This window comes from Aquarana catesbeiana, linkage group LG03 (assembly GCF_042186555.1).
Source record: "Aquarana catesbeiana isolate 2022-GZ linkage group LG03, ASM4218655v1, whole genome shotgun sequence".
NCBI lineage: Eukaryota > Metazoa > Chordata > Amphibia > Anura > Ranidae > Aquarana > Aquarana catesbeiana.
This window is the reverse complement of record NC_133326.1, coordinates 622616686-622629926: the sequence shown is the minus strand read 5'-3', so window position 1 is coordinate 622629926 and position 13241 is coordinate 622616686. Positions and strand designations below refer to the sequence as shown.

The window sequence follows — 13241 nt, the reverse complement described above, 5'->3', positions numbered from 1 at the left end:
AGCTTTTATGTTCCTAGCTATCCATATGTAAGATAAAACCAAGCTATTCACATTCCTGTTAGTCATAGAGGTACCTAATAGAATTGAGGAATGATTGATGATGATCTTGACAGTCTGGTGAAAGGGCTATGAAGAAAAATTGGACAATTCATTAGAGAGTAGGAACCCCATACTAGAACTTTGTTTTACTTTAAAGTTCAATTCAGTGCCAACATTTGATTTATGAATAAAACTCAGATCTTTTTTCCTTCCTTTTCCCCTTTTTTTTCCATCCTTTTTTTTTTTTCTCAGTAAAACTTGAGCATGACAAGGTGACGATGGGAAGAATTTAGGGGCTGGGTCTGCTTTGAGGTGGAACTTGGTGATCAGACACCACCTAATGAGGGGGCTGAGCAAGGAGGTTCCTGCTCAACTCCCAGCTCTGGCTATTAGGAGACAGGACTGAGCTGGATGTGCTGCTATTGCTGCTGCTGAATTCCATATCCTGAGGGGATTGGACTCTGGTTCCTACTGTCACGAATGACCAGTCTTTGCAGCTTTCCTTGTAGCAGGGAAGGAGAGGGAGGCAGTGGAGGAGAAAAGGGAATTAGAGAAGCCGAATGTAAAATGTGGAGTTAGTGATATTTTGAGTCTGTAGTTTTGCCTAGAAAAGGTGCTAACATTTCAAAGGCATTTTTCTTGATTACTTTGCACTTGATACGTCTTAGGGTCATCAAAAGAATCTGTGTGTATTGGAGGTACTGTAGAAACTGTGGAACTAGATTTCGAGCAATATAATCTAGAAATCTTTGAGCATAGTCATTATAAATAATTGCTAAAGTCAATGAGCAGTTACGCTAGTAGCTTCTGAAAGGACTAGAGGTGGTATTGGAGTATAGTAAATGACATTGTGTCTGTCTAATGCTATGTAGAGTACATTGTCCAGAGTTTTGTTGTATTTGGAGGGTGCTGCGGAGATAGTGGACAAGTTCATGAGCCAAGTCTATCCACAGGGCTCAAGATCAGGGTGTTTGGTAGATATCTTTAGGATTTACAAAGTAAAGTTTGAACATTAGGTCTTGACTACATTAGAGGATGTCTAAAGTATGGATCTTGCTCCCTTTATTCATTCTCTCTCTTTCAACCTGCGCCCAGCCTCGCATTGCCCGACGCCAGACCTCCAACTGCCCCAGAGTTTGTGAGCTGTCCCGGTGCTCGAGGCCCCAGTCACCTTGCCAGGCAGGGGAAGTGAGAGACTCCTGTGGGTGCTGTCCAGTGTGTGGGGCAGGTGAGGGGGAATCCTGTGGGCACCGTGGTGGAGCTCCATGCGGAGAGGGCATGGAGTGTGTCCTGCCTGGGATTGGAGCAGCAGGTACAGCCAGGAGGAGAATAGGGGTCTGTGTTTGCAGTACCAGTGAACCAGTGTGTGGAAGTGACGGGAGGACCTACAGGAACCTGTGTCATCTGAAAGCGGAGAACAGACGGGCAAGGCTGCAGAACTCCCCTCCTGCCATCCACATTCAAAAGGGGCCCTGTGATACAGGTGAGGCGGTGTGCAATGGGCATTAGAGTGGGAAGGTCACAAAGGTTTCCATAGTGAGAAGGAAGGAAAGTTAGTCTCATCTCTTCCTATCTACCTGCTTTACAAATCTGACCATGCCTTTGCCTAATGCGTATCTAAAGCCATTCTTTTTTTTTCGAATTTTGGATAGATTGGTGAAGCGGTACCACTTCTGTTTTTTTTTTTTTTTTTATATATATAAATCTTTAAATAAATCTGTTTTTATTGTTAGAAAATGTAATAGTGTAATAGCTAGCACAAGATGATATTAGATGTAGTTCTATAAAGATCAACATTTCGGTACACAGAGGACCCTTTTCTCAAGATGGTGTTCTGTTCACTACCTTAGGAAAGTGTTCTCAGTGACCTTAAAACATTGATGTCTATAGAACTACATTCAATTTCCATCTTCATCTTTGGAGTATTGAGAGTGATCTTTGGTTTTTGTATTTATGTGGTACCACCATCAACCCCTAAGATATCTTTGGCACAATAGTTGTCAGTGTGGGATGGACTGCTGACATAAAGCATTTATTGCTGTCTGTGTCAGTGCTGGAGAGGGTCTGCTTTTTTTGTCCTTGGGTCATTGTCACAAGGACAGAAAGTAATGGGAAAATTAAAAATGTATAGTTGTCACAGGAACAGGAGGTGAAGGGAAATCTTCTAATGGGGACAGTTGTTCTGGTGAATCTCCCTTTGGAGAGATTTCCTATTACTTCCTGTTGTGTTTCTGGGACACAGACAGCAAGAAAAATCCTACTCCATCAAAAAAAAAAAAATTGGCTTTAAATTTACTTCAAGGTTGGGTTCACACCGCAGTTCCGATGCATCTCCATTCACCATTTCAGGGCTGATTTCAGTCCAAAGTTTTGGCTGAATTCAGACCTGAAACGGACCAGAAGACACACAGGACTACAGTGCAATTTGCTCCGGAGATGTGTGAACCGGCTCCGTTCAGAGCCAGTCACAGTCTCCTGACATGCGAATTGGATGCGGAGAAACCCCCGCATCCAATTCGCAATAGTGTGAACCCAGCCTAAAGGTCAACTCCACCTTTGAAACAAATGTATCCTGATAATAAAGGATAGCTGAATAATCGCTTTTTCAGATAGTATTTATTACCTGTCTCCTTCAGATATACTTAATGAAGTCTCAATTGATAGTCATTTTGTAGAAATGTTCAAATCCTGCTTCATGTTGGGAACTGTGTGTGTTTGTTTTACTTACTGTGTGTATGAAAAAATTTGCAACAAGCAGCATTTGAACACTTACAAAGTGCCTCTAGCTATCTAATAAAAGAGGGAAGCTGGATTCACACTTATGCGAATTGGATGCGGATTTCTCCGCATCCAATTCTTACAGCAGGAGATTGTGACTGTCTCAATGGAACCGTTTACACATCTCTGGAGCAGCTCCGGTGCGAATTGCACAGGAGTCCTGTGCGTCTTTTGCTCCAGGTTCAGGTCTGAATTCAGCCCAAAATTCAGGCTGAAATTGGACCTGAAATGGTGAATGGAGATGCACAGGACTACTGCTGTGAGCCGCTGCGTGTTCTAGTGTGAGCCCAGCCTTAAGGCTTTAGAAACAGCCTTTCCTATCAGTATCTACAAATATCTACAGCCAATTTTGGTACAATAGGAATTATTATGCATATTGTGATAAGATATATTATGCTGAACCTCATAAATCTTTGCCTATGTACAGATGAGATCTGGATTTATTTACTGAAAAAGTTCATTTTCAATGTCAACCAAAATAAATTGGCTTTTGGAATGTGACTTATCCTTCATAGATGAATTGCTGTAAAGCGACTTTTACGCAAACCTACTAGTTTGCCAGCCCATCTGTTGGTGGACAACCTATCTGGCCTTCCATAGTGATGGGCAGATGTGGCAATAATAAGACGTCAAGACAGTCATTGACCTAGCATATAGTTCATAGGTACTCGCTATTGTATCTCACATCTTTTATGTTACCTGAATGATGTTCAAGTGGTAAACTGTTGAGAGGAAAGGAGCATGTATATAGGTCCTAAACAAGTCTACTTTGTATACTCTATAATGTGCATCCTAAATTGTTGCATTTGTGCAATGTGGAAAAAAAACATACCTGTAGAATGGTGTATATTTGATGTAAATAGCTATGCATTAATAAAGGTTATTTAATTATTTCCCCCGAGAGAACAGATGATTATTTGACATGATACTGTACTTTGTTTTTGCTTGTTGTAAGTCTGTTTTAACAACTTAAAAATATGCAACATCATAAATAGGAATCACCATCTTTTTAGCACATTATTCCTACCAATCTAAAGCAAACCTTCTCTGTTTATAATGTTCACGTATATGGTCATCTTGCATTTTTGCTTTTGCATAATGTGTTAGTATATAACACATACCTTTTAGCTGGTGTTATTTACTGCGTGAATGCAAAAAAAGTGTCCCTTGGTCTGGAATAGACATGATCAGAGAAATACATAAATGGTGTCTGTGGAACACAGTAGATTTGGTGATCTTCAAGTTTTTAGGGCTTTTGAAGCATTAAGGAAGAAAGTATGTCATGATTGGTTAGGTTGGTTTAAAGTAATCATCCATGGTGAAACACAGCAGTTCTTTCCTAAAATAGGTCATCACAAATCCAAAACACAAAGGTTTCTTTTTTTCCCCTGGTCCAATTGTACACCCATGTTGGCAGATTAATAGCACAGATAAAGTTTAAAAATACAGTCATTTATTCAAAACTTCACAACAACCATACATCATTATCACGTTTTAACTTTCTGGTTGCTATACACCCTACTATAGAAGGCATGGTTTCCATACGCTGCACTGATGATTATCAACGAAACTGAAATTGCTGTATGTTAGTTTTAAATATAGGCTGTATCTGTGCTTTATATCAACAGTTGTAGATTCACATTGCGTAGGGGCACTAGGAATTAGTTATTTGACCCCACCTACTAAATTTAAAAAGAGTAATAAACTCCATTATTTTTTAAAGTCATGATGGAAGCAATGACATAAATACTTTCTGTTAAGGAAGACTCTGCTTTGCAAAGATAATATAAATTAGCTTAGGTTCACACGTTAGGTTCAGTGCTGCTGCATAATTCTGAGTTTTTCAATGCATTTTTTTAGTGCATTTTTACGCACAAAACCCTGTCTACTAATGCCTAAATTGCTTATGACAACCTTTCTCAGACTGTGTAGCGCATGCAAACCCTTGAAATCACTTTCTGGTCTAATAGAACCCCTGATAAAATCCACTTTTATCTACGGAACGTTAGCAAAATGGTCAATAGGAGGAATTTGTGGTCAGATGGAAGAATCCCCCATTTCATATGGCTAAAAGATCATCGTTGTGTCAGTTGTAATGAATCTGATGAAATTTCTCATTGCTAAACAAACCCTGGAGGAAGCCTGGTTGAGAAAGGCTGGCTTATAAGGTGTGGTGAGCTGCAGGACCTTGGATGGGAGAGCAGAGTTTTCTGCTTTCTCAAATACTGGCTTTATTTTTAAGGCCACAGAAAAAAATATCCTTCCTACCCATTGCCAAAGCTAGTGATATTATTACAAATATCTGACTGTGTAAAAGAGAACACGTGACCTGCCTTATAGAACTTCCTTATTCATTCACTTACACAATCTATGAATAAAGTAGACTGCTGAGAAGGTAAACACGGGTGCCCTGATCTCATAAAAAGTGTTCACATTCTGATATTCATGTGTCATCTAGTATGGCTTTGCGGAGAAGTTGTGATAAGACCAAGGACTAACTTGCCTATTGCTAAAAAGATTGTTTAGGAGAAAGATCTGCTATTGAGTTATCCATGCAAATGTTATTGTGTAAATGTCACTTGTGTACGTTAGCAAATGCAGAAATGTTTTCTGTGCTTCCATATGGATTTCTGCACTGGTGCGCTGCTTAAAAGACCTTACATCAGTTGTCTTAATGCGGCCTGAAGGAAGGAAGATAGTGGCACACAACAGTGAAGTAAAAATCTTAAAAGTTCTTTATTGTCACCATGCCAGAGAGGAAAACGGGAACATAGTTAACGCGTTTTACACAAATCACTCGTGCTTACTCATAACAGCGTTATGCCACATCTCCCTTCATTCAGTTGCATTTTCAGTGGCGAGCCAGGGTGAGCACCTGCAGCAGTCAGCAACTCACTGATTGCCTGAACGGTGTACACATTGTGGTTGGACTAATGCGGCCTGTACAGAGCCCCCCAGAAAGTAATATCACAGTGATGTGGATTTGGGATTCTGTAATTTACAAGAGAAACGTATACATCACATTATAGGATAACATTAGGGTAATACCAAGCCATACATCTCCATAAACTTACAAAAATAAAGATAACTAATATCACATATGGTAAGGAAATCAGGACCTACTGAAGTCCGTGGTTGCGGTGAGCCTAACCACATACACAAAGATAACAAAATCTTACCACCATGGTACTTGGCAAATTAAGCCAGCCTAAGGTCAAGTTAGCCACTGTATTGTAACAGTAAACCACCGAGGCACAAACTGACCACAGCTAAGTCTCAACTGGAGACCCCTATACCATTGGCTGAATACACATTCCACAGTCTTGTGCGCTGGCATAATACATGGCTCCCAACCTTCTCCAATTGGAGGGGATGACTTTGCAACCTGAAAAAATAGGAGTAAGGTTTGGGATTCCTGTGTATTTTATTCTACAACCAGATAGCCTGAGGATGGCCTTGTGGAGAAGCAGTGGAATAATATTTAAGTGCATATTAGATCTACCTTTGTGTCTTCTGAGTGAACAGAAGTAATAAAGAGCCAAACATTCAGCTCAAAAGCCAACGCAGTACCCAATCCGTTTGGGGGCCAAAGGATCCCCCTTCATCAGGGATTGGGCTAGGGTTGCTAGAATTTCTGTACGGACTGTGGTGAAATCCCCTAAAAAAGGATCTTCATCTGAACATAGACAATTGGTGACAAGCTCACCAAGCAATGGTGTGATGTTATTGTCGGTTTCCATCCAATGGAATCATCACGCTACATTGTATTCTCCAAGCGGCAGAAGTCAAGTTGGCAAAAGCTACTATCAACTTGCATATAAGGTGGCCATTTTTTAGGCCAGTGCCTCATTTCTGTTTGGGTTTGTGTCTTCTGAAACCAATTGAAAGTTCTGCTGAGACTACATTTTAGGCCCTTTGTTTTACTTTAACATATTTCACTTTGCATCAGCCCCTTAAGAGTTAGTGGGATAAGCCACCAAAGGAAAATGGGGAAACCTTTGGCACCCAGGAGGAGGTGGTTTCAGATTCCAAAGGTTGATCTCCTTAGAGCTTTCAAAGATGGGGAAGAAAGGTTGGGAAAGCAGAGATGAGTATAAATGATGATGTTAACCTGTTCCTGCTCGCCAGATCTTATTAGAGCTTTCAAACAATGGTTGAGAAGGTTGGGGAACAGAGATGACTGTAATTTATTCACTTAGCTCAACATGTCCTGCTCTTCTGATCCTTCTTCCTTATAATTTTGCATGGGGTAATTTTTTGAAATGTTCATCCTCCAGCCAGTACTACTTGTAGTTTTGGCTGCATTTAGCTTGTAAAAGTGTCAGAATCAGTTTCATATCTGGAACATACAGTGCATACTACAGATTCATTATCCTGCTAGACCAAAGGGGTTGGGGATATTTGTTCACATGGAGGTTGTCATTGCTGATTTCTGATATACATAATACTATACATTTACAGTCACTATCCCCGAACAAATATGCAGAAAAAGACATTTGACGTTCTTAAAAACACTATGTAGCGCCCCCCTGGGTCTACTGGGGCAAGGAGGTACCTCCAGAGACAGAGGACAAGCTTACATTCACCCCAGGGCGGAGTCCATGGCTATAATTGGAAGTTAGAACAGAATTTGGGCACCAATCACTTTATATATTTGCAATGCTTTAATAAGGAACTTGAAAGAAGTAATTAAGAGAGAGGGTTAGGGGAGGTTTCAGATACCATTTGCAGATCACTTACAGACTCCTTCAATCCAAAGGTAAAACAGCTTTCTCTTTTAGCAGACCTTGACTACCTGAATAGGCCTCTCACACAGACCTAGCAGCCAGTAGAATTTCTGAACAAGCCTCTCTCACAGACTTAGCAGCCAGTAGAACTCCCGGACAAGCCTCTCTCACAGACTTAGCAGCTAGGAGCTAGTTACCACGGTTTGGATTGTAGAATAGGATTGAGCTTCACAGTGTCAGAACCTTTAAGCCATCCAGCAAAACTGTAAGAGTAGTTTGGGTATAGGTGCGTCCTCTAAATGAGTTAACAGTCCCTCCTGAGAGACCAACCTTCATCCTGGCTCTCTCCAGCAAGGGTCCTCCCCTGGATCTCCTCAGCTTGTCTCGGCTTCTTCCACACAGGCAAGACAGCCTAAGGACCAACCACAGGATTAGTAGACCCCAGACAGGCTTCTGGGCCTACTTGCAGAACTTGCAGCAACACATCCTCAGACCAGGAGGGCCCTGAGGTCCCGAGAAGAGAAAGAGCACATGGCTCTGCCCAATAAATACCCCCTTCCCAGAATGCACAGCAGCCAGGAACAGCTCAGCCAAAAACAAAATATACACTATAGCGCCAATTTTAGGAACAGAGGGATACAACTATATTACTAAAAGTATTGGGACACCTGCTTTTACACGCACATGATCCTTAATGGCATCCCAGTCTTAGTCCGTAGGGTTCAATATTAATTTGGCCCACCCTTTGCAGCTATAACAACTTCTACTCTTCTGGGAAGGCTGTCCACATGGTTTAGGAGTGTGTCTATGGGAATGTTTGACCATTCTTCCAGAAGCGCATTTGTGAGGTCAGGCACTGATGTTGATGAGAACACCTGGCTCTGCAGTCTCCACACAAATTCATCCCAAAGGTGTTCTATCGAGTTGAGTTCAGGACAAGTTCCTTCATCCCAAATTCGCTCATCCATGTCTTTATTGACCTTGTTTGGGCACTGGTGCGCAGTCATGTTGTAACAGGAAGGGGCCATTGCCAAACTGTTCTCACAAAGTTAGGAGCATGAAATTGTCCAAAATGACTTGGTGTGCTGACACCTTAAGGGCCCTTTCACACTGGGGCGGTTTGCAGTCGTTATTGCGCTAATAATAGCGCCTGCAAACCGACCCGAAAGTGCCGCTGCTTTGATTCCAGTGTGAAAGCCCGGAGTGGTGCACTAGCAGGACGGGAAAAAAAGTCCTGCTAGCAGCATCTTTGGAGCGGTGAAGGAGCGGAGTGTATACCGCTCCTTCACCGTTCCTGCCCATTGGAATAAATGGGACAGCGAGGCTATACCGCCGGCCAAGCGCCTCTGCAGAGGCGCTTTGCAGTGGTTTTTAACCCTCTCTCGGCCACTAGCGGGGGGTAAAACCACCCCACTAGCGGCCGAAAACCAACGGTAAAGCGCCGCTAACAATAGCAGCGCTTTACCGCCGATGCCGCCCCAGTGTGAAAGGGCCCTAAGAGTTCCCTTCACTGGAATTAAAGGACCAAGCCCAACCCATGAAAAAGAACCCCACACCATAATCCCCCCTCCACCAAATGATTTTGGACCAGTGCACAAAGCAAGGTCCATAAAGACATGGATGAGCGAGTTTGAGGTGGAGGAACTTGACTGGCCTGCACAGAGTCCTGACCTCAACCTGATAGAACAATGTTGGGCTGAATTAGAGCGGAGACTGCGAACCAGTCCTTCTCGTTCACATCAGTGGCTGACCTCACAAATGTGCTTCTGGAAGGATGGTCAAACATTCCTATAGACACACTCCTAAACCTTGTGGACACCCTTCCCAGAAGAGTTGAAGCTGTTATAGCTGCAAAGGGTGGGCCAACTCAATATGGAATCCTACGGACTAAGAGTGGGATGCCATTATAGTTCATATGCATGTAAAGGGAGGTGTCCCAATACTTTTGGTAATATAGTGTGTGTAGGGATCAGAAAAATAGCCAGCAGGTAGCAATTTCATAAATGCCAGCCTCTTACATCACACTCCTTGTAGGCTGATATGAAGGAGGTACTCAAGGCACTAACCAAGCTGTAAACAATGTTTCCTAGGAATTTAAGAAGGTACACTCTTCTGACTCTCCCTCCTTCTTAAAGTGGATGTAAGTAAGGCTTGCACCTTGTACAGCTCTTAGCAGTCCTCTTATCTTTTTTCAGTAAGATAAAAACTAACACACAGAGAAATAACAGTCAGTTCTTCCCCCTTGATGTGAGTGATAGGTGATTTACACATCTCATGCACCAGTGTGAGAGAGGCATTCTGTGTACTTCTGATTCCCTCCTCCTTTCTTCTCCAGCTCTCCCAGGATTGGCTGCTCTACACCTTAGCATGATTGGGCATGCTGAAGTCATGTGATGACTTTTCTGGATTTTGACTGGATGTTAGTGATCATAGCAGAAGTTCAGTGTAAGAAATACACAGGAGAAAATGCATATTGACAAGGGGAGTGTAGAGGTGGGCGGGGAGTCTACTGACATCACAACTCCACCCACCGAGCTCCAGACAACAGACCCGCCCACAGAATCTGCAGTTTTTCAGGTCTCATAACAGACAGAGGGGAGACATTTGACAGGTAAGGATACATGCAGGAGGCATGTATATCCTTATAAATAACCACTATGGCAGTAGTTTAGAAAGGATGAGAGTGGGTTTACATCCACTTTAAAAATTTTGTGGAAAAAACTTTTTACATTTTTTTTGCTACTCAAAGTAGTTGTAAACTTTGTTACACCACTTGTACCTATAATAAGGCTTACCTGTAGGTACTGTAAATATCTCAAAAACTTGCACAGTTTAGGAGATATTTCACTGTATATGCTGCTGCCGACTTCGTCGGCACATGCACAATGAAGAAACAGCCCGCTGGTGCCGTTTCCTCAGGACCCGTGCCATGACATCATCGCGGCTCCGGCCAGTCACAGTGCCAGAGCCCGCAAACCCAGGAAGTAACTCTTGTGAAAGATGTCGGCCATGGCAGCACTACAGGGCATTGTTCTAAGGTAAGTATTTCATAATGAGCTAGTATGTGACGCATACTAGCTTATTGTGCCTTTGTTTATAAAGCAGGCTTTTTTGCTTATGGGCCTGGATCCCTTTAAAGATGGTGGCGTTCAAGAAGAGTGGAGAAGAGGGTTACTTATGTTTCAACAAAGTCAACTCTTGACTCCATGGTAAGTATGCACACTGGCTGTATTCAGGGTTTGTTGGAGGCTCTATTTGCATGTAACCAGTTAAGTGACACCCACAATAAATGCTTAGTGGTCCCCCGTTCAGGCTAACAAGGTCCGATAAATTGGAATCCGCTGACTAGTGAGGGTGCAGGCTGGGGTGGAGGCTGAGGTAAGATTCATCCAGACCCAAAGCATTCTGTAGAAGTAGGAAGAGATAGCCCAGCAACCACACACCTCGTCCAGCCTGAGTAGTTAGCAGGTAAAAACTGCCTCAGTTCTATTAATTCAAGCCATCCCCCAACATGTTTCGCCCCACCCCTGGGGCTTAATCATGGAGGTCCTTGATGCCCCCAAGGGCAAAGCAAAACATGTTGGGGGCATGGCTTGGATGAATCGAACTGAGACTGCTTTTACCTGCTAAACACTTGGGAGTTGGGCAGGGTGAGGTGTGTGGCAGCTGAGCTATTTCTTCTACAGCTCACTCAGATAAGTGGGTTACATGGGAACAGTGGCTGCACTGGCCATTTATTTGTACATGGTACAAATCTGGCAGTGTGCATTTAGTACTGCCAATGAGAATCTAGTGATTCTCGCCAGCGACCCCTGACCGCCCCCATGAACCTGTGTGAATGTAACCTAAGGCCTGGTACACTATGCAGGTTGTGGTTGATGCATTTTCCAGGTGCATTTTGTGTGTTATGTCTTTTACGTTTTTGAGAGGTGTCTGTTGTCATGTGGGGGAAACCAGCAAAAATGCAGCAGAAATGCATTAAAAAACGCAATCACTGTGTTTTTTATGTGTTTTTGATGCGTTCCCGCTGCATTTCTATTGAAGTCTATGAAACCAAAAACACAACCTGCTACAAGACAAAAAGTCCCTGACCCTTTCCATAAAAAAATGCATCGGTGGAAAACGCAGAGATGTGAATGTGACCCATGGGAAACCATGTTAAATGGACTGTATTACGTTTCTGCAAACAGAAAACATACTGAAAATTGCATAGGTGTGAACCAGGCCTAAGGCAATAACAAAAAAAAGGCTGTTCTATAGAAAAAAATATTACTTTTTAAACTAATTATCGTTGTTTTTACATGGGATTTGGCTCCCCAAAGCTTTTCAATTAGAAGCTCCACAAAAGGTAATTTTTTGCAGCTGACCACCGCAGTCTTGTCTGTGTTGGCAATGAACTTATCGATTGAAGAGCTGTCAAAGCAGAGAAAATTGCTAGCCAAGAAAGACAAAATTATATAACAGAAGAAGCAACAGTAATTGCTCATTTACTACATTAAGGGGTTAGAATATGGATAATAGGTTTGGTGATGACAGCGCCACTTTAGGCTCACATATGTCTGGCCGTGGTTTCAGCTTGGTTTTTAAAAGGAGTCTGGTGCAGTTTCGTTCATTAGTTCAGGTACAATTCAGGTGAGAATTTTTACTTGAAATTGCACCAGAACCAGACTCAAAAACGCACAGGACTCTTTTTAAAAAGGAGTCTTAGACATATGTGAATCGGCATCTTTGCAAGATGTTTGGTTCACATGTTATGTGTATCAGATGCGGTTTAAAACACATCCAATTTGCATATATGTGAACCGAGCCTGAAGGAGTATTGGACATATCCCCTAGATCCTGCTGGATCCCCAGTGCTGGGATCATCAGTAATGTCACTCAGAGGAACTACCAGAGTATTGGCTGCTTTGACATCACAACTACATACCTGTCAGGACACCAAAGGCCGGGGCTCTGACAGGTGAAGAACACCCTCTCCTAGATTATTTTGCTGCGGGCTTGTTGGATTATGATTACAACTTCTGGGTCTGCTAAGGTGATTAATTCAGGAAACGCCTGCCTCTGGGTACAAAGATTTCTAATGGAATCTGCCCAGTCAGTCATTTCTTCCCTCCATCCAGGAGAACTTCTGGCTTCTGTAGACGTCAAGGATGCCTACTTGCAAGTCTCCATCTTCCTGGTACATCAAAGCTACCTGTGTTTTGCTTTGGTCATGCAACATTATTAAAGTCCTTTTGGACTGTCAGCTGCACCTTGGGACTTTATCAAGTTGCTAGCTTCTTTCCCACTAACTAATTTCTACTTTGGGCTTAGGTCATCCCCATAGAGGGATATCTGGATAACCTTTTTCTGAGGGAACAGTGGAAAAGTTCAACAGATTGTGCAAATCCTACAGAGATTAGAGTGGATCCTATATCTCCCAAACCAACTTATCACTGGAAGTATTTAGGCCTGGTCTTAGACATGGCCCTGTGCAAAGTTTTTCTTTCCCCAGACAAGCTTCAGTCTCTCCATTTCCATGTTTGGACTCTGCAGTCCAGAAGCCAACTGATCTTCTGCTTTTGCCTGAGGATCTCAGGCCTAATGCTGTCCTTCTTCGAGGCTGTTCCACAGGCTCAATTTAATTCTAGACTGTTGCAATTCTGGCAGTATGGAACAATAGGATGCAGTTTCTGCATACACCTGACCAGCAAGACC

General features: G+C 42.7%; 1 protein-coding gene across 1 annotated transcript in view; it reads left to right on the top strand.

Moving 5' to 3' along the window:
* Nucleotides 1-361: 361 nt before the first annotated feature.
* Nucleotides 362-13241, top strand: part of HTRA4 (HtrA serine peptidase 4) — a 120852-nt gene continuing 107972 nt past the window's right edge. The window contains exon 1 of the mRNA XM_073622351.1: nucleotides 362-1522. Within this exon, the coding sequence (XP_073478452.1) occupies nucleotides 1075-1522 (448 nt within the window). The 5' untranslated portion in view covers nucleotides 362-1074. The remainder of the gene's footprint in view (nucleotides 1523-13241) is intronic.